General features: G+C 43.4%; 1 protein-coding gene across 1 annotated transcript in view; it reads left to right on the top strand.

Moving 5' to 3' along the window:
• Positions 1-17,244, top strand: part of Tei (irregular chiasm C-roughest protein teiresias) — a 320,721-nt gene extending 303,477 nt beyond the window's left edge. The window contains exons 9-10 of the mRNA XM_076389111.1: positions 11,080-11,258; positions 16,598-17,244. Coding sequence (XP_076245226.1) covers positions 11,080-11,258; positions 16,598-16,831 — 413 coding nt within the window. The 3' untranslated portion in view covers positions 16,832-17,244. The remainder of the gene's footprint in view (positions 1-11,079; positions 11,259-16,597) is intronic.
• The last annotated feature ends 9,189 nt before the right edge of the window (positions 17,245-26,433 follow it).

The following is a 26,433-nucleotide window of genomic DNA, read 5'->3' as shown; positions in this document are numbered from 1 at the left end:
GGCGATCGCCTGTGAAAACGGCAATTTTTCTTGGTGAAGGCGAGGTCGGCTCCTTCGATACGGATCGACGAGGGCCGAGGGCGCAAAACGAGAAAACCGCGAGAAGTATTTTTCTTTGTTACGACGAAATACCCCTCTCACAGCGTCGGAACTCGACTGACTGGCGTTGGGTTTCGATTAATCGCCGTTCCAATGAGGAACAAGAACGCAGCGAGACGGCGGCGAAGGGGACGGAAGAGGGGAAGGCAACAGCAGGGAAGAGAGGAACAGCGGGCCTTTTGTAAATGTACGAGGTAACAACTCTCAAGAACCGAGCGGAAGTGGAATTGATAGCGGACCAGCGAAGAGGAAAAAACATTCCTCGCTGGGAGGATACCATCGACGCACTTGTTGGAAGATCGCGGAGCAGCGACTGCCGCGAAGAGTCGCGAGAAAGAGAGGGTGGAGGGCTGCGAGGAGATCGCGCGAGCGCGGGACTCGCGTGGAAGCGAAGCGAAAAAATTGCTCGAACGCGTAACTGAGACGGCGATGGCAAAGCGAGGACTGCAATTATAGGGAAATGGAACGGGAAGAAAACGACGTGTGGAGCGGCACAAAGGAGTGGAGATGCTTTTCGTTGAATTCGTTGAATGAGTAATAGAAAAACGGCTGCTGTTGAGCAAGGAGAGAGATAAAAAGGAGTAGACGCTGATCTTTTATTGAAGGTTTTTGTGACGTCACTGCACTTAAGGAGATGAACATTTCTCCAGGCTTTTGAACGAAGTTATTCACATTTCTGGGAATACTCAATCTACTGAATTTGGGAATGAACGTTTGAACAGTGAGACACTAAAAGTCGAACACTAGGACACCATTCGCATAAGGCTATCTTCACTGGGTCTAGATACGTATGCATCCTCGTTCAAAAATATGAGGACACTTGTTTCTAATGAATTTTGCAATATAAAGGATTGATACGAATTTAGAGTATATATAATTAAAAAGGAAAGAAAATACACTAGGTGTATTCCACATAAAAGTCAGAAATATGATAAGGTGATTCTAGAAGATAAAGTAAAACAAAAGTCAAAAACAATAAAATTATATTCGAGGCTCAATTTTCTATTTATTAATTCATTAAAAAAGTCTCAAATTAAATGTCTGACTTGATATGATCTACTGACTTATTCTACTGCTCTCTCTACGTCTGACCTAATGTCCGAAATCAGTAGAATAAGTCTCCTAGTCAGACACATTCTAAAAATTTCTTACGATTCAGTGTCCTAATACGTTTGAATGAATGTATACATATTTTATATCAATATTTTGACAAAAATGAAAATGAAAAAAGTCACCTCTTTAAGTGAAACGTTTTAAAAGTAAATACTTCTGTACTAGAATCCCTCAAAATTCTTAAAGACCAAAAAATATTATAAAATAGTATAGTTTCTACAAATCAAAATCTCAAATCACTTACTTCAATTTATTCTCTGCTAAATGAAGAAATGATAAGCATAGAAAAGTTGCGTCTACCCCACGAAATTCCAAATCAACCCGTTTTTCAGCGAAAGTTTACCACCGCAGAAAAATTCTGCCCTTTCAGTTTCCATGCATATCGTTTCGGTTTGGCGGGGAAGGAAAAACGAAAAAGCCGAAAGTCTGGCTGGCGATACAGGTCGACCGTTCGGTGTCAGTGTTAACTTAGGACAAATTGAAAGCTCGAGGGGCTACCTAGCCCCCAATTTGTCTTCCTGCTCGTTTCTGTGCCCCTACGTTTACTCGAGGGGATGGCCGAAGCATCGCTGGTCGGTCTTCCCACCGCAAACCGGACTTTCATGATGTGTCATGAAACTCGAACAAGAGGAAGTACGATTGATTGTGCCTAGATGATCCCTGCAGGAAACTAACCCTCCTAGTTTGCTAGTTTGCTAGTTTTGTTGCTACTGATACACAGTGGACGTCAGTTCAGAAAGAGTAAGATAAATATTTAACGTGAAGCTTTATAATGTATATGGGAATGTGAGGGAAAAAGTTGATACTTTAATCTGATAACTTCAGATTTGCATGTTCTCAGTAAATAGTTTTGAGTTCAAATATTTTCTGCTTTTATTACTGTTTTTAAAAAGATACCATTTATATTTATATTATTTCATATATCGTAATTCATGAATAAAATTCGAATTTTAGAAAACTGAATTCATTTGTACATCTAATGCATACAGATAAAGATATATTCAAAATGTCATTACTCATAGGAAATTGGTTTCGAAACACAAAAACACAAAAACGTACTCTATTGATTGAGGAATAATAAAAGGTGCAATGTCCCCGTGTTATTGACTCATTGTTCTTGCATCACGTTTCTAATGTCAACCCATATACCTACATAGTAGCACATCATTTTACTCTTATCAAGGTATGACTGACAGTGTAATTAAGTAAACTCCATTTAACGAAGTAAAACTCACAAGAGAATCATTTTTTTAATCGTAAATTCTTCGAATTTCGTATCTGTGTCACTAACTTCACCCATATATTCCAATAATTAACATTTCTATATCCAAGTATCGGCAACTGCCTTCTCGCTTTATAATTCGCGCGGTTCCAAGTATAATATCGAAGGAGAAACGTATCGACGTCGATTCTCCAGAAAGAATAAAAGAACCGCGAACGATGTTTCACATTGCATCGGAATCTGAGGAAAAGCCAGAGAGGGTGAAGCAAGTTCGAGATTGCTCCTCGGGGAAGAACGATATATCCTGGAAACTTCTGGCGTTATCCGCGTCGAGGATTCACTTGGTTACATGTACAGGGACGCGATAAGAATCAACGGCCATTCAAAGCGGGCGATAATGTTCGCGGGAGAACGCTATTGTTTCAAAGCGCGAGTCCAGACCGCAGTTATCTCCGTATTGTTCTCGATATTCATTAAAATGCTCGGGACAACCTTTGCTCCCGAATATATCAGCGGCCCTAATGTCTGTCAGGTCGATTCGGGGTCATTCCCTTTTCGAACTTTTGTAGAAACAATAATCTAATTACACGTCCTTTCAGTCGATACACGAACACGTTGAAATAAAATACATATGAATTTTCGCGCTCGAAATAAGCTTCAACACGGTTCGCCAGAAAGTTTCGAAAATGAATTGAATTGTGATACAGTTCACGAAAACTCGATGATTTAATCTACCGAAACATTTTGCCCAGTATAATAATATTCATGCCTGTACAGATATTTGCAGGTCAAAGTAAAATCTATATATTTGAACAAAAATGTTATTGGTCGAACACTTTACTGGTATTGGTATCAGAAATTGTTCGTAACAGTAATTAATAGATCCTGTTCTTATAGAAAGTTTCATATTTAGACTCAGTAAATTCAGAAAACTCAAGAAGTCTACCGAATTCTTCTGAAATTCCATATTTTCTATTTTAACATAAAAAAGAGTCTTTTCATACGACACGACCTTACTTCTTAATAAGTGACTTTACAGTCCCTCAAAAAACGACTTCACCTGTATAACAGCGACCACGAGAACTCGATGCTTCCGACAGGAATCGATATTCCATCGAAAGGGTGTAGCAAAGAGCAATTTCAAAGCGACGAAACCTACCAATCACCTTTTGAGCGAGTTTTGTGGAATTTCACGATCGGCCGACGCGGTGCAAAGACATCCTGTCATAACATAAAGCGAGTGGAAGCGAGCTGGCCCAGTTACACGCGCCTCTGATCCCGAGATTGGGAATTAATCGATTAATTAGCAAGCTGTTACGCGTGCTCGGTCCGCCGTAGAAGTAATTCGTTTCATCGTCTGTCCCGGGCGTGTGTCCGTCCGCGTCGGTTACCCTCTCGCTGGCAATTTCACGCACAGATTGCTTTTGAATCGAACAGCGTTCTCGAAAGTGGAACGGTGACGGTGTAGGCGTCGTGCATCGGACCTTCCTTTTCCACTGCGAGCTGCCAGCGAGAGGAGCGAGTGGATAGGCTCCATGGCGGGTCCAGACAATCGATTAGTCTAAATACTTTTTGTTAACGCGAGCAGCAAGCTTCGTTCTCCTCTTTCTCCCCCGTCTCTTCTCCTCCCCAGTGTTCCCAGTCGCTAATGAGCGAGGCGGTCGCTCGAGCGCGGCGTAAAAACTGTTTAATTAGCGCGTAATGCTTTCGAGGCTAATTTAAAAATTGCGTTATTACAGGCACAGGGACGGTCACGCGCGACTCCGCGTGCAAGACAATTAATCAGCTGGAATATTCAACGGCCCGTTGCCGAAAGCACGGCAGCGCAAAAATGCCCGATGCAATTTGCAAAATTACCGGTAATGATATGAAAAGGGGACGGCGTGGTTCTATCGCGAGTCGTTGGTGATCGCAGGACGCGGATTAATACGCGTGTAATTAAACGATTCCTCGGTCGATACGCGAGATCGCGTTGGACGGGCGCGAAAAACAGGCTTTCAAAGCTCGGCTCGAATGCTGTCGCTCGTGTTGCGGCCTGTTAACGGAAATCTTTCGCCGTTTGAATGTTAAACGCTTTGGCGGCGCCTCTGCGTAATTTTGCACGTGTAAAGCCGCCAAAGCGCGCGCAGGTGTTGCCTTTTAAAGTGGATGAAAAAGAAAGCTGAAGCTCGAAATTCCTCCCTCGCGTGTTTCTTCGTTTCTTCGCGCGAAGCTGCACGAAACGTGAGATCTTTCATCCCGCGACCCAGATTTTTACCATTCCTTTTTAGATGCGGTTTTAGTTATGTGATATAATGTAGGGGAATTTGTTGTATGTTGGCCACAACGTATGCTGCGAGGAACGGTTGATGAACACCGTGAAACGTTGACAAATTTTGTAGCGAATAGTTATTATGGAACATGGTTATCTTGAGTAATATAGCATTTTTAGAATTATCATAGTTACTGGACTCTCACATTATTATTAATTATTGAAAGTTTTAAATGAGTGTTAAATAATATAAAAGTAAGAATTTGTGACTCTAGCAGTATGGAAAATATAAGAGAACACAGTTTCAATCTTGAACTGACTGCTCGTGGCTATTCTACTGACGTATTCTCCTGTGTCTGACCATATACTGGTTGATTCTACTTGCTAATCGGTCGTGGCTAGTCTACTGACGAATTCTCACATGGTTGACTATATACTGGGTCCCTCTACTTACTCGTATTTACTAACTACTCTACTAACATATTCTTCTATGGCTGACTATATACAGGTTTCATCTACTTGCTCATTGAGCATAGTTGTTCTACTGACAAATTCTCACGTGGCTGACTATATACTGGCTCCTCTACTTGCTGATCAGTTAGGGCTACTTCACTGATGTACTGTCCTGTGTCTGACTATACATTGACTGTTTAAATATCAATGTATGTCGTGCTTGTTCTACTCCTATATAAACACACGTCTGATCATCAACTGATCTTCTCTACTTCCTACCCGTGTATGGTTGTTCTACAAACGTATTCGTCAAGTCTGACTACATACTGATCTCTTCTACTTGCTGGTCACACGCAGCCGAGATAGTAAAGCTCTTCTAATACAACTTTTTCTTACATTTTATGCACTTATATAATAAGTTACTACCTTTCTATCTCAGCTACCTGACACAGTAAAATCATTACCATTAATAATACTATATTATTTAATCCCCATCACTCATGGTTATTTTACTCATTCAGAAATGAACTCCAAAGCAAATTGATTCACTCCGAAATAACTGTAACATAAATTGGCTACACTGCACCTAAAAATTACAAACTTCGTTTTAAAAATTCATAGACATTAATGTGTAAACCTCCTACATAATCAAGAATACAAATTCACATTACTCTTAACCCTGCACCCTATTTCTACAAACCCACAAATTTTCCAACGCTCTTCACATCCCCCAGTCAACATCCCCGCCCCGTGGATAAAGACAAACGAAAACGATCGCTGTTAATCGGCCCATCGATAAAATTACTTCGTCGGATCGTGGCCCCCCCAAGAAGTCGGTCGCGAAGTTTCCGTCTGATCAAAGTTTCGAAGGAACAAAGTGTAACGCGCGAGCTGAATCGCGGTGGCTCGCATGGATGGCAACCGGGGAAGATTCGTTACCGTGACGGTCGTTCTTGTCGAAACTTTTTCCGCGACGGCACCAGAAATGAATCACTGTAGCCGTCGCAGCCATTGCCCACGGCTCATTTAACTTGCTAAGAGGTACTTTTCGGGAACGCAGCTCGTTCCCGATCCCACGTCCCGGACGCAGAATTCGACCATTCAACCGTGCGCGTCCTTCTTCTGGGCAAATTGCGACACTGCCCCCTCCCCGCCTCATCCCTGATCCCCACCGTGCTCGAATCGCGACCTCTTTCCCGCGAACGACGATCGTTAATAGGCCAGTAATTAGCGACGCGTTCGCGCGCTACGGAAAAATTGCAATTTTCGCCTGGCGAATATGTGTCACTCAACGACCGTAGCGAGATCTAATTTTTTTTTTCTCTCTCTCTCTACCTCGCCTCGTCCCTCTGCCACGCTCGGTCCTTCTGTCTGCTTTTGGCAGCAAATCATGCCAAATGTAACGAGATTTCACGCTCACCGACGAATGTTTGACTTTTAAGCGCGCCAACCCTTCTCGCGAATAATTTTGCGATGAGTTTCGAGTAGATCGTTTGCGATTTAAACGTTCCCTTTAAGCACACTGCGTACTTTCAGTGGAGCACTGAGTTAGCCGATGGATTAAACAAGAATTCGCTTTATATTATTGTTATGGATTAAACGAGGGCTCTCTGGAACTATGTATAGAGATGTAGATATATGGAGAGTTATATTAGCTTGATATAGGTCTGATGAATGGGTTTGGGAATTACGTTAGTGGAGTATCGTGATTTGAAAACTCTGGTGCGAGGATAGTGTTACATTAATAATGGTACGTGGATTAATTATTCGATCAACGTAACTAGAGGTTTGCGAAGTGCAATAGACACTTTGCGCTGCGTTAATTTTGAAAGCAACCATTTCTCTACCTTGCAAAGGTTTATTTTTCTCACTTCACTTATTCATTGCGGCGAGAATTTTAAATTATAACCGGGACATGGAGGATCTGGAATTTCTTCGCATGCTTAACAGCGATTTGCATAATGCAGAGCCACGTGTGTCTGTGTCGTATGCGACGGGCTTCCACAGGACGTGTAAAAAATTCAGAGAAACGACCGACAGTTACTTTGCGTTTTCCTTTACACCCACGTTCGCGAGTTTTCAAGAACGTCTCAAAAGGAGAACGAATAATTGATCGCAGATTTTGTAAAGGATGCTGCATGAACAAATATAGCCATAAAGAAACGAGAACATAGAAACTATTTTGAAATTGTGGTGAGAGGAGTTTGGCTAAAAATTTTGTGTGGGATCTCAAACGAATCTATATTAAATTCACTGTGTGAAAAATGGAAAAAAAATAAACAATTTTCGTTACCAACACCTCATCGGCAAAAAATCAAATTAGTAAAACAAATTTACCTGTTCTTTTACCATCATTGCATTCAATCTCCAACAGACAATAGAATCACCCATCAAACTCTGCTCTTACATTCTCTGTAGTCTTCTTCACTTTATTCATCTTTATTGAAGGTACCAAGAAACACCTGTAACATAAAGAATAAAATTTGGTTAGCAACAGTTACTTTTTACCCTTAAAGCCTCCTTCAGATTAGCCAAGTTACTTAAACTCGAGTCACCTGGATTCAACTAGCTTGATGTCAAGTTTATGTTCACACAAGTCAAGTTATCACACAAAAATAACAAAAATGGCGTTGAAAAACGTGCTGTGTGCTGGTTATTTAGTTATAAATTTTTCAAACAAAACACACACATTTGACAGCTACCTCGACGTTCACACGTTTGTGTGATTGTGTATTTCAAGGCAAGGAAAGCTGCCTGAATTCAAGCAACTTGACTAATTCGAACAAGGCTTAATTTATACAATAATACACTATGGAAAAGACTCAGGGAAGAAAAGATGGTACTCAGAGTCTTCTGACTCCTCTGGTACAGTTCGAAGGCCAAGCGGCCGCGCAGGTGGGACAAGTTTGACGGAAGAGAGAAGCAGGGAAGGGACAGACAGTCTGTGCTTTCACCGTCGCCGCAGAAACAAGAGGCGCAGCCGAAGGTATTCCAGTAATTTCAGTCGTAGGAATATTCATGAGCAGCCACGGCCGAGTGTACTGTTCCGCTTCTATTCACCGTTGCAGATGGGCCAACCAGGGTCAGAAAGCTCGCTTTACGAAGCAGGAAATCCATGCAGATGAGAGCCAGGGGGGGAAGCGTGGGTGGTTGAAAGGAGCGTGGACGGGGGATAGAATGGCGTGAGAGGAGCGAAAGAGAGACGGGAATCACTGGGGCCAACTGGCATCCACGCTTCAATTAGCTAAAGTGCAGGAACAAAGCTACTGATACGACATCGAGTAGTTCGTCATAGTGACGAGTCGTTTGTCGATTGCCTCAATAAGAGCCTCGACGGCTACAAAACGCGTCGAAACGGTCGACTCGTGCTCTGTCTGATCGTCGTCCTGCTTAGGGATTGTACTTTCGCGCGTGTCTAGTAACACTGACGTTTTCGAGAGGAGATCTAGTGGGTCGTCGACGCGTATATTGAAGATGACAATGGTGTAGCACTACGTTAATTAATTAATGACGCGGTGGTTACAGTATGAGGGATACTGACTGCTGCTGTGGGAAACTCTGACAGCGTAAACAGAGAGATATTCTAGGGGCGTAGCAAGTATCTATCGTCTGCTTTAGAGACATTTTTTCAAAAGTGTGACTAGTGCTTTTATCGTCTAATTTTAATATTTAGTTCACTTAATATCCTCTCTTTAGGTACAAATGTGTAGCGGGTCGTTTGAGTGAGAGTAATGGTGCAGCAGTGTCTTTGAACCAGAAATAGTATTTCTCTAATTAGAGTAGACGATAAATTTTAATGATGACGATTCCTGGAAAGCAATTGAGCAGATTACGCTGTACGAGACTCTACGTTTTCCCTGTTAATAGTGCTAATGACGATTAATAAGGTATCAACAGTTTCAGTACATTGGGATTGAGATAAACCTAGAGAAAGTGAAGTTGGAATTAACAAAAATAGATAAAATTGTTAGAACACAGTATCGAACTTTTATACATATAATAACGAAAAAAATCAAATTCATCTGAATAAAAATTCATTGGAATTTCGAAAGTTCTATTTGCGCTCAGTAAAATTACGGAAACTGTGTCTGTAAAGAGAAAGAAATACTAGCTAATCGCTTGAAGAGATAGTTAAACGCAGGCTTAATGGACGCATTGAAACGTCGAACGAATTATATTCTTATCCTTTGCATTGTTTCCTGCTGAAAGATCAATCACGAGTAATTCAAGCCCCTGAGTAATTTAAGATTCCGTTACTATTCACTTCGACGAGCATTATTACCAAGTATCATTAAGAGATTCCAACACTCCATTAACCCTTATCAATCAAGTGAATATTTTCACTGTTCATCGAAAAAGTAAATAAGTTATTAAGCAAAAACAAAACTCATTAAAAACAACTAAGTAACTCTAAAACATGGACGTCACCGTACTTTAACATTGAGAACATCAAGGTATTAAAATTCATTAGATCTTTGATTTGAAATTGATTATACTACAGCTGTTACAAGTACTATCCTATTAAATGCAGTGAAATATCAAGGTGTTGATATTACGAATCGATAGAATTCCCAAAATAACAGACGAGTACCTAGACCAGCAACCAAACGACACACTTTCTCTTTAAAAGACGGATCTCTTCCAAATACGTCACGTCTCCATCAATAAATTAGACACGAAACGTAACGGTCTCTGTGAAATATCCGTCAGTGCGATAACATTGAAACTCGAATAAACCGTGCGAATCGTTACCCTTTACCATGATCCAATCGATTCACGATCCAGGAACGTATTTCCTATCTGCAAACGTTACAACACGACTACGAGCACGGGCTGTCGTAGCCAGTGGCAAGAGGATATTTTGACGGGGCTGGGTTGTAGCCTAGTTCTCTGGAAATCACGATCGCCTTGAGGCTTTGAAATCGCGGAGCCGCGGCTGCAATTTGCACGGGTATGCAGGTCGATGGAACATCGCTGTAGGCTGGCAGCCACATTGTCACGCAGCGAGTCTAGTTTCGATCATCGGGTGTCGTTCGTGTTTACTGAGGGATCGCGGGACTCTGTGAAACGAGTAAATCAAAAGCGTCGGTATTCGCCGCGGAAAAACCTAGCCCCGCCGATGTTTCGATACGATCGCGCCCGTAAACATGAAAAACAGACCATAAATATCTGGGAACAGAAAAAAGGGAGCAACAGAGGTAGATGGGAAAAAGTGAACCGAGAGACGCGCGAAGCGTTGGAAATAAATAAATTTGTCGCGCGGCCAATGTCATCCGGTATCGAGCGTCGATCTTTCGCGAAATGATGGAAAAATGGTTGCATAAATGCGCAAAAGTTTGTTCATTTCGCTCTGTCACTACTTTGAATATAAATTGAAATTAAACTCGTGAAACGGTCGCAGAACTTTTCGAAAACTCAAATGGATTCGAGATGAACGAGTTTCGAAACGTCGCGATTAAAATCATATTCGAATCTTTTTATCGCTTAACGTACCGCTGAAAACACTTAAAACATTAATATAAAATCGCTTTCCGCGACAATAATGAATCATAGCCAGCGTTTCCTTTTCTACCCCATTATATTTAATTCGTCTTTAAATACGTTTCGACCTGATGATTTCGTATTCAATCCTCCAGCCTCCTTCAATTAATATTTAATCGGCTTAATTAATTTTCACCTAAAATAGAAAGCCCAGGTTGCGTCGCGTCGTCGTCAGTATGTAATTTAACAAGAATTATGGAAGATTAGGTCGTTTAGATACTGGCTGGGATGTTTTCGCAGTTAACAAGACACTGAAGACACAAAGCTCTTCGCAAGCTTGAGGGCGTCCTCAGCGTGGGTGGGTTACAACAGAACCGAAGGGTGGATCCATGGCTAAGAAGGAGTGTGCATAGTGGCTCAGCAAGGGTTAAACGGGTTGCTTGTGAATTTTTTGTTCCAGGTCAACCTGTGGTACGTCCGATCAATCAGACAGTGACGGCGAAGGAGGGCGAACCTTTGAGCATCGTTGTCGAATTTTGCGCGCAACCGAGATACACCAAAGTCTTGTGGATGTCCGAGGAGAACGTTTATGTACCTGGTGCGCCATCCAGAGACGGCGTCCAGGCACTTGCTATTGAGGTAAACTCCTTTCAAGTATTCAATGTGTGTTGCATGATATTCTGTACTGGGGATGGGGTCAAAGTTGGTAAGGGGGACAGTGAAGGTAATGTATGTATGTGCGTGGGTGAAGGGTGTCACATTGGTCGTGTGGGCGGAAATAAGTAATGTGGGACGAGATTGGGTAGTATATATAAAAATGTTAGTGTTATTGAGTCTATGCAAATGTCACCATCCGCTGAAAATTGATAGAAAATAAATGGAAGATTTATGAAAATTCGTTTTCTCATTTCATTTATTTACTATCGTTAGTATTTTTGACGATGCTTTAAGTAGCTTAATGTGTAAGAAATTAGATTTGTGAGCAAAAAATATGTTCTAAGATATTCATGCGGTAAGTAGTATAGATTTGAATATGGTCAGACATATCTTAGTAGTAGAACCTTGAATATGCTCAGACAGTCAGTAAGTAGTATATTCTCGAATAAGGTCAGACTTCCCTTGAGTATTTATATATTTTGTTAAAGTTTACAACTGTAAATGTTGTAAAGTATAACTACAAAGTATAAACACAAATTTCTTTATGAATGAACGATGGAGACATTAGCTTAGACACGATATTACTCGATCTCTGGGACACATTAACCATTTCTGTTTACACTTCACAATTTTATCCTCTCCTCTTAAGTTCCTTCGACCTCAACCTCAAGCTCACTACAACACTACTGCCCTGAATTAATAACTACGTCTGTATCAAATTAAAATTACTGTCCCTTCATCGATCAGCCAGACATCTATAAACAATACACTACAAGCAAAAGCACTTAACGAGCATCTATTTCATACGAAGACTCTCCCAGTACGACAGTCCGTTTAACACTAACAAATACTAGAACCATCGTAACAAGAACAGTATCGGGAACAAGACTACTCTGAAACATGATCAACGAAGAACCAGCAAGGGAACGAACGTGTAATTTAACTGGCAAGACCATCGAGGCCCCACAAATGGCAACTGTGGCAATCAGGCCCAAAAAAAGGTAATTTCACCATCGAGAAATTCGCTCTCCTCACCGACTAGTGTCTTTCCTTCTCGAACCCTCGAGTTCCATTTAATTCACGCTGAAGGTGCAAGACAGGCGCAAGAATCATGATTTCATCCCCAGCGAAGAACAGTGCGAGGAGGAAGAGAAGGAAAAAGGTACGGTCGCTTAGACGCAGGAATGCTTGTTGCATACCGTGAAAATACGAAGCGAGGAAGAATAAAAGGCGATACAGCTTCGACGCTGCTGTTCCCTTTTTTTCTAACCTTCCTGACGAAGAGCCAGAGTCTGGAGTCTAGATGGCCGCACAAAAGACGGATTAACCGTTTTTCCGGAGGAATCAGGAATAACGGTGAAGCGCATGGAACTGAGAGAAACGGGGGTGGGTAGGAAAGGGGCGGAGAAGGAAGGAATCCAACGTAGCTTTAGAGGGATTTGCTAATGCACCTGCGCCACGTTTGTTTTTATTAACTTTTAATCTGCTTTGTTCCGCGCGGGAAACGGACCTCGATTCGTTTAACGAAAACCGATTGCCTCTGTTAATTTCGTCAATTTTCATCGGGGAAATAACGAATTTCAACGGGACTGTTTGAGTCTTCTTAATTATTTAAGCCGTCGGACCTGCGCTTCTATCTTCGCGGGACGCAAACACGACGAGAGTCCTGCATTATTCCGCGGCGGGCTTGAAACATGCAGGAATCGAATCTATCCGCTACGATTGTCATTTTTGCTCCCGAATCGAGGGAGAATATTTTTGCCAGGCATGAGGATTAATCACGGCTCCATAACTCGTTCGAGTGGAAAACGAATGACGATTTCGCGATGAAAAATGAACAGAGGCGATGGTTTTTTTCTACATAGTTTCTTCCGCGTTCTCCTGCTCCTCTGAATTGAAAGAGAACGATATTCACTTAGGGGGATTGAAGGATTTAAATTATCTTCCAGGGGGACGTCGAGCGTACTGGATCGAGAAATACAGTCGGATTTCGGAAAAATCTCTGAGAATTCAATGGTGTTCAAATCTTAATGAGGCTTCCGGGAATAGAGAAGTGGAAAATTGGTTCTATTTTTCAACTTAACTTTTGCGAAACGCATCTAAATTGGGAAATAGAATACTTCTGTGAACTTTGATTTTGAGAAAATTGACTTAGATTACTGGAATTTATCTTCATTTTTGACACATAATTTTCACTAAGAAAGGATAACGATTTTCGTGTCATTAAAGACACAGAAAATATTTAGGCGAACTGAAGTTACATATATTTCGTAATACTTAGAGGGTGAACTAAATTTTTAACTAGGTTCCACTCGCTGATTTGCCTTAATAAAAACAGAAATTTGCATAAACATCTGCAGTCTAATTGCCATTGACGAACCAGTCCAATAAGTAGCTAAAAAACTAAATTTCAAAAGCTAGTCTACGATTAAAAAAGGATCAAAAATTCATACAAACGCGATACTGATGCCTTCTCTCCCGATCCCCTCAATTTCCCGCGCACCCACTCAATACTTCCCATTCAACTTCAAATTGCTCTACCTGTGCACTTGTGACGTGCTCCAAACAACCGAAGAGTTACAGCGGGAACAGAATCGAAGCTCGTCTTTGGTCCCTTCGACATCCCTAGAACCTCGCAAAGTTCTTTCCGCGGCGCGCTTCGTGGACAAACAATCTGAAAGTGTAGACGACGCCTCGCGTCACGGTGTTGTGCTTGCTTTCGTCGCTTCGTCCTCCTCTCGAGCGTCCTCCTCCTCCCCCCCTGTCGAGGCGTGCAAATACACGAAGACATCGCGTCCCCGCGAGTACTTTTGTTCTCCGCTGGGGGCGTCGAACCCCAGAAATTTCATCGAAACTTTCCGTCGCAACCTCCCGCTGAAATTTCCGCGGCATTCGTCGAAAGCACGACTGATAGCAGTTAGTACGTGATTTATCCCGCTCGTTCTCTATATCCCTTGTTATCCGGGGCTGCAGCGACGGGGTAATTAATTCGTGGAATTGCAGCTCCTCGGCGAGGCTTTAGGCGGGGCCGAGGTGAACGCCGATGGCGTGCACGTGTCGCGGCAACCGTAGTTATTTTGACCCAGATTCTGTTTTGAATGCCACACTGTCGATACTGGCTAACTATTCCTGCCAACTTGGGCGCGAAAAATTAATAAGCTTCCGCCGCTGCCCCCTCTCTGTCAGAGTGCCAACGCTGCAATCAGGACGCAGCGACGGAAGTTGCTTTTGTGGACGCTCGTAGGCACGGCGGAATAACGTGGCTGACGAGTATAGTCGGGTATGATAATGGAGAGGAAGTGTCGCTGGAGGGGAAGCTAACGCTGTGGCTTTGCGCAACTTTAAAACGCGACGAGAGCGAATTCCAGAGTGTTCTTTAAGCGACGCTTTTCCGCTGCCACCAAACGCCCTGGCTAACTGTCTAGAAAGCTGTTTGTCTTTATTATAACACTGAGAAAAATTAGCGAGGCTAGAGAGCGTGTTCGGGGATGATAAAAAAATGTAGGACGTGTTAATGTAAATTACGATAATGGTCGCAGAGGCACATCGAGGAATACAAGGGAAATCTAAGGTGTGTCGGAAAGAATGGGTGGGAGATTCCGTGAATGGACGAGACAAGAGGAAAAAATGGGGAAACAAGAAGGTTGAAACGTGAAGTTAAATGGGGCAGGAAACTGCGCTCCTTGCATGCGAAAAATTCGCGAGACTTCCAGGTACGTCTGCTACGAATGGCAGAGCGAAGCACTGTCAGAGCGAAAGCGATCGATTCAATTACGTAAATTGTAATTCTTCTTTGAATGAACGGTATGAGAATTTTCCACTTCATTTAACTACCGAAGAAGGGAAGAAATAATGTCCGTGTAAAAGAAGGACAGTTCCACTTGAAAGCAGACACACGTTATCCGCTTTTTGCCCACATTATCCAATTTTTACTCACGTAACCCATATTTCACCGACATTGCCCCAGTAAAATCGTACACTGAAAATCCAGAACAACTCTGGATGGCTCTGAAGCCATTCGCTATTGCTGAAACGTGCTCTCGCAGTCGCCTATTAATTTTCATCTACCGTTGCTCTCTTTGCCCCTATGGATTACGATATCGACAGATTTAATGTGCGCGACTTTATCGCGGGCGCGGAAGGAAGAATGGAAACTTTGTGGAAAAAGGAGTAAGGACAGCGGAAGTCCGACGAGAAAGGGGGCGACGATGGAAATCAGAGGTGATACGGGCGATTGAAGCGAGGACGCAGGACGACGCAGGAACTTCTCAGTCTCCCGCGGAAGTTTCACGCGAAAGTTTAAACGTAAGAACCTTAAGCGGACTCGCGGTAGATAAGAAAGACGGTCGAATCGACGTTATCGAGTAGCAAGTTAATGAGCATTACGCGATTAAAGCATTTCTTGCGGAGGACGTGCTGCCTCGGAATGAGGGTCTGTCGTTTCAAAGTATTAAATTCTGAGTCCAATAAGAACCGTGTTCGAATAACTTCGAGAAGCTGTGTTCGAACTTTCATTTATGACGTCTTCTAGGTAAATTCTCTTATGAGAATTTAATTATTTCTTTCAATGGCTGCCTTTGAGGAAATATCTTAACATTATTTCAAAAGAATCTTTAATTTCACTATATAGAGTATGTTAAGAACTATTTGTATGGGATAATTGTTTATTTTTATGCAGTAAACGGTTACCTTAATTGGAGCGAAGAAATGTCCCCTTCTGAAATCTTGAAGAAATACCAGGTTCGTAAGAACTGTGAAACTGTAACGCGCACTTTTTAATGAACCTCTTAAAGGTTTTGGAACTCCTCGAGTTGAATATGCAAAGACACGTTTACGGAGAATTTTATAAATAATATATAGTAAATATTAGATTATAATTAAAACTGTTATGTGCACCAGTTTCCTTGGGAGATTTAAATATTTGAATATTTGAAAACCTGAGTATCTAAAACTTTGAAGATTTGAAAATGTTATCTTTAAACATTTTTAAAATTAGCTTTATCTTTTAAATACTATAATCTACACTCTATTTTTTATCTTTTTGTATTGATTATATTTTGAAATATAATCAAATATTTTCTATGCTTTTAAAAATTATGCATTCCATAACTTTTTACACATTTCAGATTTCCCTGAATATATGAAAATCCACAGTGTACAAATGACACACTTCCAAATCACCCTCCCTTCCTCATCAACAAACTTCCACGAGAAATCGAGTACACTTCACTCACATCACTCCCGTTCTCACAATCTGATCAGACCGCGATCGTGCATTACTAGGCACATTAATGAAGCACGTCTTCCTATTTACCTTGCAGGATGGAGGCACGGAGTCCTGTTACCGAACAGTACTGAGCTTCGACACGATCCAGTGGTCGCACGCGGGCGAATGGTTGCTATTGGTTCGGTCATCGGAAGGGATCGCGGACGCTTCCGTTTTGTTGAACGTGACACAGGCCTCGGAGTACAGTCACGCTCACTTCCGGTCAGCGAGCCTGGCGTGCCTCTCCCTCTGCCTGGCGATGGCCATCCTGCAGGAGCACCGTCGCTGAAGGGCCTGAACCACGCGGTCTCGAGAATCATTCTTCGACCTCAGCGAAAAGGATGGAGCAAAAAATGGCAACGAACCCTGCGCAGCGATCGCGGGGTGAAGAGTTCCGTCAGTATTTCCGTGAAACTTCGATGATTGTACATAATATATAAAAAAGAAAAAAAAAAGAAACCATAGAGAGAAAAAAAAAAAAATGAACAGAAGCTAACAAATACTATTGTCGATGAGTGTGTCGCGTTTCGAGGATCGGCGTGGATGAGCGCCAGGAATGTTTACGTTTTTCGAGAGGGATTAGAGTGCTTAAGCGAGGAGCCTTTTATCGACGACGACGATAATCCGGCCTCGACGTTCCTTCATCGTGGATCTCGTTGCGAGATTTTGTCGGATACCACTGCCCCCACGGTTTTCTAGCGGGTGAATGACGATAAGAATAGATAGCGATGTCGAGATAGCGATTCTCTGCGTTTTTAGTTCCCATTCATTCCTCCCCTACCCCGACCCAACCTTCGAGGCGTTTTATTTCCGAGCGGGAACCAAAACGGGGCGCGTTCGATTGTGCTCGAGAGCTCGAGACAGTTCTCTTCCAGAGCCGCGTACGCAGCCGATGTCTTTCTCTGGCCTTAAACGGCGAAACGGCGCGCCCATTATTCGAGGAAGATTTATTACTGCGTAGAGGAAGTTTGTAAACTAGCTCTCGCGAGCGTTCGACCAGGGAGGGAGGGGAGGGCTTCTCTCGTGGCTCTCCGCGCGGCTGCGGGAATTACTTTGGCGGGCGGCGCGTTACGCGGGGGCACGTGTAAATATTTGTATAGTTTATTTGTAAGGGAAACGGTGAGAGCACAGCGGCCACGGGACGGTACACACGCCGAACAGGAGACCAATTTTTCACTCGCGATCTGACGAGAACTGTTCGCACGAGGAGCGATCGTTAAGGTACGATTCCACGTGACACCGAATCGTGACTGTTATTTACGTGCAGGGCTGTCCAAGCGAGGGCTCGAGGCCCCTCCCACTCCAGCTTTCGTCGTCAAAGAAACCACGCGACGCTGCGAAGGCAGACATGACACGCTAGCGTCCGTGTTTATGAGAAAGCTCAAGCGCTACGAGCGACGTATCTGTTTAGCGAGGCGACAGAACGATTGGAAGGGGGAGCAGGCGAGCGAGGGGCCTCTACGCTGGGCAGCGCTGATTGATGCGTATCGTGACGACTTCGTCGTCGTGAGAAGTAGACAGTGGGACTTAATGCTGTTGCGTTGTTGTAAAGTGTCGTGACAGCAAAAAAGTCGCATTAAAAGACTTTTAATGTCACGTGAAGATGTATCTTAGGGGGCGACGTACGTTCGCGACGGGAGAAACGAACGACAAGGGGAATGGGAACTCCGTGCACGGACGCTGACGAAAGAGGGGACGCGAGCAAGAGGAATATTCCAAAGAAACAAATGAATAGGAAGATTAAAAGGATAAAAAAAAAAAGTACATTGTTGTATATTATTTTAGGTAAGTAGTACTAAATAGCGTGTATATAGTGATTGTAAATGCATAGGCTATCGTACACCGCGAGGGCTATGTATGACGAATTATACAGTGACGCTGTTAGAGATATATTTATTATTCGTTGATATATTTTTATAAAGTTTTATTTAGCCATAAGTTCTCGTTCGCCTTCCCCCTCCCTTTCCTGGACGTGTCGTGTATCGATCATCGTTAGTTTCGATTGAGAGGCTCTGGAAATGCGAGAGGGATTTCAGTCGGAGCGCGTTTCAATCGAGAATCGTTACAATAACGCTCTTTCTTTCTCTCTCTCTCTTTCTCATTCTCTCTATCTACACCTCTCCTCTCTCTCACACACTTTCTCTCTCTCTCTCTCTCTCTCTCTCTCTCTCTCTCTCTCTCTCTCACACACACACACTCTCTCTGTGCCCGCGTAAGACGAATGTCCTGAATTAAAGTTAACGATGATTGTACCGAGCAATAGAGAGACACGAAAAAAGAGAGAAACACGAGAAGCGTAACAACATCGTTGTCCTCCACGAGCGATTTATTCTTTCGATCTTCTCGATTGGTAGATAAGAGGCAAGTTAATAGCGTCTCGTTTCGATCGTTCCAGTTCCTTCGGACGACATTGTTGCGTAAAAATTTCGTAAACGCAGTGGTTCCTAATTTTTGTAAAAACACGCCGCGCCGAGCACCGTGTTCCGTAGCTTCGCGTTCGACCGTTCGCCTAATTCGAGCGGTGGTCGGTGCTGCTCGTAGACGCGAGACGAAATTACCTGGTAACCCCCGTTTCATGTTTCTTTCGAGCCCACGCAACGGAGAATCGGACCCTTTCCTTTCGAGTTCATTTCTGTCGAATTGCTTAGGTGTTACAAATAAGCAACGTGATGTAATCGTTGTACCCCATGACGCCTAAAAGTCCAATAAATGATATTTACAATAATTCAGTGCGTTTGTTCTTTCATTCGGTACTTTGATAGTCCTACCTTTAGCTATCTTTTGTGTTTTGTGACGCATCATCTTTGAAGGTTTAGAGATTTGGAAATTTTTAAATTTTTCAAGTATCCAAATGTTTATGTATTCAAATATTCAAATATCGAATCTTCAAATTTTCAAATTTTCAAATTTCCACATCTTTTTAAGAAGGTAAGTACATGGAATAATATTTATTTCTAATACCTCACAAACTATATGAGGTATTAGAATACTGTGTTATAAGCTATAAAAAAACGAATCGAATTTTTGTTAGCCCAACTTAATCAAATTCCAGTATGAAAAAGCAGTCGAACGATTTATGATCCGACAGCGATTCAAAATCCACAGACTGCAGCGTAAAAACACCTCCCCTAAGCTTCCTTTCAACCATGTGAATTAAGTCTTCGCAATGATAGGAAAATCAATCCTGGAGCCCCTAGTTTGCCGGGAGCAGACCGAGGGAGAACGAAAAGTAGACAAATTGCTTTCACAAAGAAATCACGCGGCTCCCTTCCGCCAGCGTGCTCGGTTTCACAGTCGTTTCCTCCCTAATCGTTCTTGTCGATACTTCGCTTTCAGCAGCCACGCTGTCCATCGTTGTTTCCTATTTCTCCGTGAACAATAAAAAGGAGACGAGACCATCGTGGCCCCGAAGTCTCTTATAAAAGAGCTACATCCTGCTTTCATAGTATTAATAAAAAAAAAAACTCCCGAGGTTCTCGGAAGATAAGAATTTCTCATGAAAAAGCTACTTTTGAGATATCGACAGAAAGAGCCGCGTAATTCATGGAAGACTGTAAGCAACGAGCAAAGGGAACTTCTGAAGGCAAGGGAAGAAAGGGACTCGGATGAAAACGGGCAACGACGACGTAAGAGTAATAGAAATAAAAGAACGAGGCATAGTATTGCAAGCATGCTAATAGAGTCACGTAAAGTGGCTGTGAAAAACTCACGCTTACGCGAGCGTGCGTTTCTTTGCTGAAGCGCAACAAGGTTTCTCCCTCGAGAGAGCCAAAGCAAGGAACGCCAGGAAGCTCACGCTCGCCCGCTGCTTTTCTCGGTTAAAGCACGGCCTGGCTTTTGTCTCGTAAAACGCCCGCGATACGGCCCTCCGCCTTTGCGTGCTCACCGAATTTCAGAAAGCCCAGGAAGGTCAGAAATGTAAGGGAGCACTTGAACTTGATATAGTTGATGGCTTTACTGGGAAAAGGATCGATTTTGCTGCAATTTACTTTCAAATAAATTCTCCCTTCAAATGTAGTCTCGATTTTCAAATAAAATTTAGTCCCAATCGAGAAATCTTTGGTGGAGATAAAAATATAATAATACTTTTGCTGTGATATCAGCTCTAGATGTCTTCAATTGATTGAGGATGTATAACTTCTCTTTGTAGGGTCCATGTTACTTTCCCTTTGTGTAACTGAATATGTTGTTCCTCAGTGTTGGTATCATCTTATGGCATCTCGGAGGATTATAGGAAACTAGGACTTTAAGTACCACCAGAGTTGTAAGCATGCTTGATTCATGGTCACAAAAATTTAAACAGTTTAATATTAGTTAAGGATTGCACAGAGTGTGGTCTGTGAGAATAAAGAAGCGCCTTTGAAAAACAATAGATAATCTAAAAACTACAAATTGCTCCACCATGAGCAACTTATCCCTTATTCTACTAGTCGATATGAATGTAATCCTCTTGCAATTTCACTTTAAAAAATGATAATAATAATAAGTACCACAGAGAGAATACACAATTTCTCAGCTGATTCTCTAAAAGTTATCCAGAGATATTTCTAATACCAAATATTAATAGCTGACTAGGTCCACTATGAGATCCATAGTATCAGTTAAGGGTTAATCCAACAATTTACATCGACAATCTATTCATACATAGGGTGACCTGAAGCAGATATTCACTGTATTTTCTTGCGGGATTAAAATATCTACCCAGAGTAGAGTTATATTCAGGATTCTCTTGTTGAGTCAGCGCATTTCCTTGCCCAGTCCAGCTTTAATCTGGTCGACTCGAGTGCAAGCCGATCCTCCTAATACATAATGGATCCCTAAGGCCTAAGGGCGAAGGTTCGTCCAATCGGATTAATGGCGTCGGCAGCACTTTTCCCAGCTAAATAATGCTACCGGGATTCGATGCATGCGGTCCCATTCCATCGTTTTTCCTTCGGGCGCGCTCAGAGCGTCGTGCACACGGCTGCAGGAACATTCTACAAACGCACACGTACGTACACCAACCAGCAATATCTTGGATTGCCCGTGATCGGCTATCTTGCGACGACAGCCCTGGAAATACACGTATTCGTTGGATCTTCTATTTGTACATTGAGTTATCGCGCGTTCTCCACGTCGCTATCATATTCTCCGTCCCCACCCTCTGCTCCCATCGCCGATCCCCCCCTGCCCTCAGATAGAATCTTATAATTTATTTCCCATTTTCTGGCATAACTCTTGGAGTCGTCAACAGAGAAGTTGGCTCGGTCAGAGAATCGAGCCACTGCGCGAGCAACGAACGTATCCATTGTAGTCGTTGAATCGCAATCGTATTCGAAGGTACACAGGAAGAAACTGGAATCAGCCCTCGCTCGGGAAGAAAGGGTGGATCCCTTTGTCCTTTATCTTGTCCGCGTTTCCAGTTACTCGTTCTCAGCTTCATCCCCGCCCATTACTGCTAACCGACAAAGGAGGAAACGACTCCTGAGGGAGATAGGGGGGTGGACGCAGAGGACGTCTCATCGGCTCTGGAAACAACTAACTGGCTATTTTCGTAACAATATTAGTAACATTTATCTTGAGGATCCTGGATTCGCACTTTCCCGGAAAATCAGGTTCATCCTCGGTAGACAATTAACAAGAGGCGGGGCTCCTTCGTGTACCTATTTCACGGGAGGCGGGAAGGGGAGAGTGGGGTGCTCGAGGGGGGAACCGAATAACGCCTACACAGAGCCAGTAAATTACTCTTAACTTCTCCGAGGGTAAAAATTACGGAGTTGTAAGGCCAGAAACCGAGAGGAGGGCTTAAAGTGACCCCGCATACCCCCGTCCAACCTCCGCGAGGAACCATAATTCTCGCCCTATCTACACAGAAACTGCTCTCCTTGGCTCCTCTCTCGGCTCTCGGGAATCGCTCAGTCATTTATTTATTTTCTCACGTACGGCGGGACGAGACCGTCAGAATCCGTGAAAGATAGACTCGGTTACGTCTTCCGCCTCCAAATCTACAAACGATTTAGTGAGCTCTATTATTTCGCTAACACTCGTTCCTATAAACGACTACGTTCTTTTCTGTGACGACTGTCTAAGGCTGCGGCTACAGTGGATGCGTTTTCTGAGGAACTGATATTGCGACGAATATGTCTGAATTTGTCTAACTTTGGGACCCAAGAACTTCTCCCTCTGAGAGACAAAAACTCCACCCTTTGGGATCCAAGAAGTCCTCTCTCTGCGTCACAAAAACTTGTCCCTCTGAAACGACAGACTACACCAGACCTCAAATCCCAACTTAATCTCGAACTAAACCCCGAATCTTGACTAAGGTCGGACTAAACCACGAGCCCTGACTTGGGACCTAATCTCGAACTAAATTAGTCTGAGGCTAAATACCAAGTCTCGACTAACTTCCCACTAAATATACCCATTAAATATACCCACTTCCCACAATCACAATTATCAACGTGCAAGCAACACAGCTATTAGTCCTAATCAAAGAACCTCATTCCCCCCCCAAAACAACAGACACCAGTATACATCGATGCATTTACATCCTCCCGTTTCCAGAACTCCTCTGTGCCTCTCGAATTCCCTAAACATCCAATCGGCGAACGTTTACGCCGCGCGAACAACTCGTTCCCCTGCAGGTGCGATTACAGACGTTTTACTATCTCTCCCCGGGGCAATGTAAGCGATCAGTTCCTCTAATCAGGGAAATCTCTATTCTTCTCGTACCGACAGTCATCGAGGACAATTTCCAGTCCATGCATTACCCCTTGGTTACCCTGTCCCTGGTGCTCGCGTCTTCATAAGGATAAGAGCGCCGTCAAGGATGGAGGAGTGCTCTCGCGACAGAGACAGGGTAGAGAGAGGCGAGGTAAAATCACGCTTTAAATGTTAATTCGTCCATTTTCCTGGCTCGCCTTCGTGAAATCCGCGAAGGGTCCTTCGCGTTCCAAGATCGCCCCACGAAAATAGCCTCCGCCAGAGGAGGAGGGGAGTTGAATCGCGTCGCTACGGGATATCAAATTATACCCAGCGACGTCGGTGTAGAGTAAGTTGCGAGCGTTAAAACGTGGAAACTTTACCAATTTACTCGGACGATACAAGGGAAATGATTTCTCCCTGGGACAACCAGCGACCGTGTTCTGGCGCGTTTATACGAGACGCTTCGAAAATTGCCAAACAGTCTGCCGTGTACTGGCGCAGATTTTTGTTTGCGAAACGAAACAGAAAGCGTGTCTCTGCTGGCCCATGGCGGGTCGAGTGTAAATCGTTCCTGGTCGCTGGAGAAATTCACCATGGTCCAGGCGTTTAGAGTTATTAGCTTCGTATTATTTATCATTCAGCACGTCGCGCATCTGTGTATATTGTAGTGCTTTCAATTAGAGTGCATGAGCGCGCACCGACCCATAAGGTCGAAATACGGTTAATTGACCGTAAAACGCGAGAATTGGAAATAGGATTTATTAAAGAGAATAACGCTTGTACAAAGCTGGAACCGCGAGGCCATAAATGATGATGGTAATTTTTGATTAGAGACTGTGCCGATCTTGCGATGGAAATTAACATTTTGCAATTCCAATGAGCTTCCTGCATATTGTGCTCCCATGAACAAATTGTCAGAAGTCGAGGACATGCATTCGTTGAGCTGAGCGGAAAGAACATTTTTAGTTGAGAATATGAGTTTAAATTTACTCCAAAGATCTGCTTTTTAAAATTGGAAATATGTGGATGGTAAACCCATGAATTTGAAAATATTCAGCGCGTTAAAATGGAAATTGAAGATTTTTGGCTTGCAACTGTTTTGTGGCGGGAATACAATATGGGTATAGAAAATAGGAGTAGAACTTTTGGCTTTTATTGAGTGGAACTCGAATGGCTGCAAAAGTAAAACTGAATACTTAGAGAAGTATCAAAGTCTGCGCAATTATTGAGACAACTACTAGACTACTTTCAAATTAGGGTATCTGCTTGGTCTTCTGGCATTATACTTTCTTTAATTATTCATGCTCGACTTTGGAACAAAATTTTCGTGCAGTTGTCAGAATTCTATTATAACTTTCAATATTAAACATCTATGCCAAAGGATTAAAATACCTGTTCAGAAATCAGCCCCGTGCCACATGGGAAAACTAAAATACAGAAAATTATCATCACTTTTCTTCCGTATTGCCACACCGAAATTTCTCCAATCGTTTATACACAATTTTTGAACCATCACTCTCTCGTCTTTCCCATCAAAATCCCGCTGCAAAAAAGGAGGATAATCGTCGGTCCACACAAACCAATTCGATTTTATCACGCAACAGTCTCATGATTTGGTCGACGTGCAACGTGTCAGCCCCAGGTCAACGCGTGTATTGACTATCAGGGTTTGCAGCCGCTATTACTCGTAAATACACGAGTGACTGAACAAAATTGGTGGAAACGATCGTAATGGAAGGTACGGCGAGGCGCGTCGCGCTGCAATGGATGAACAAGAGTGAAAAGAGCGACGAGGAGAGGTCAAAATAAAAGAAGAGGAACGAACAGGCGAGTCGAGGGAAAGAGAGCGAGCCAAGGGGTGGTGCAGCAGGTAGAAGAGTGAGAAAAAAAAACACTGAAAGAGGAGAAGGAAAACGAGAGGAAGAGGGTTGAAGAGTGCATCAGTGGATTCTCGTCGAGCTCGCTGCAATGTTCGTTTAATTTCGATTCGATTTGCCCGCGTGGCGTAGGTAAACGCAACGCAGATGCGAAAAAATCTCGGCTGGGTCGCGTCGTAATCGGTGAATAACGCCATCTGCGTGTTGGTGCTTTATTCATTTGCAATAAATGTTCCACCCTCGCCATAACGGTAACTAAACCGCGCAACTATCGCTTGGTCCTGTGTGGGGATGCTTGTCGCGCGATCTCGCAGTTTGAAAAGAGTCGTCACGCGATCGCAATTTACCGCTCAGGAAACGTAACAATTTCCAATCGTTCCATCGATCAGGAGCGACAGAAATTCGAGATTTCGCGTTTCGAAGGTGATTTTGCGTTCGTATCGACGAACTTCGCTACCAACGGTGACGCTCGCGAGAGGCGTCGCGCGCGACGAAGGACGCCTCTATAACGCGAAACTTCTGCTCGGTTTCCCCGCCTGAACTCGCATCGATAACGGTCTTTGGGCTTCGAGAGGAGGAATCAATCGCCAGCGAGCGAAATTCAATTCGATCGTCCGAGGGATCTCTATCGACCCTGCCTATAATTCCGCTAGATAAGCTTTCGTGTATGTCGTGAGATAAGAGGCGAAGTGTTTCCGTGCGATCGGCTCGACGCTCGCGAATTTATGAGAAAGCAACTATGAACTGCGAGGGCGTTAGTGTGACGAGTGCATTTGTGTGCGTGTCCCCTGCGCACGATGAGAAAGGGAAAAAAGGATGGAAGGAGCCGAGCCCCGGGTCAAAGGTGATCCCACGGTCTCTAGAGAGCTTAGATAAAAGGAAGGACATAAATCTTTGCGGCAGGATCGGGACGAACGTTCCTCAAAACGCCCACTAGCGTCCCCCCTTGATTTATTTATTTGTTTCTCGTTAAAGTTGTCCGAGGGATCGAAAAGTTCGCCACGACTTCCTTTATGTAGCTCGTGTCACGCGGCACCGCCAGAGACGCCCGGCCGTTTCGACACTTGGACGCTTCGACAGCCGAACAATGAACCGCTGCACAAAGAGACTTCCCGCTCGAATTGACGGAATAGCAAGATTCGATGGAGACCGGCGAGCGTGAACGAATTCCTTTCGAGCGCAGTGCCAGCGGAGTGTTCGCGGCGTTTCGATATCCATTTCTTCGGTATGCAACGTTACACGTATTGTGATGCTGTGACCGATGGGCGATGGAGTTCGTTAAATTGTTGGCTTCGAAAATAGTCGAGTGCGCTAGGGTCAGTAGGTTATG

The sequence above is a fragment of the Calliopsis andreniformis genome, chromosome 12 (assembly GCF_051401765.1).
Source record: "Calliopsis andreniformis isolate RMS-2024a chromosome 12, iyCalAndr_principal, whole genome shotgun sequence".
Lineage (NCBI taxonomy): Eukaryota > Metazoa > Arthropoda > Insecta > Hymenoptera > Andrenidae > Calliopsis > Calliopsis andreniformis.
Note: the sequence above shows the minus strand (reverse complement) of the source record. Positions and strands in the feature narration are given on the sequence as shown.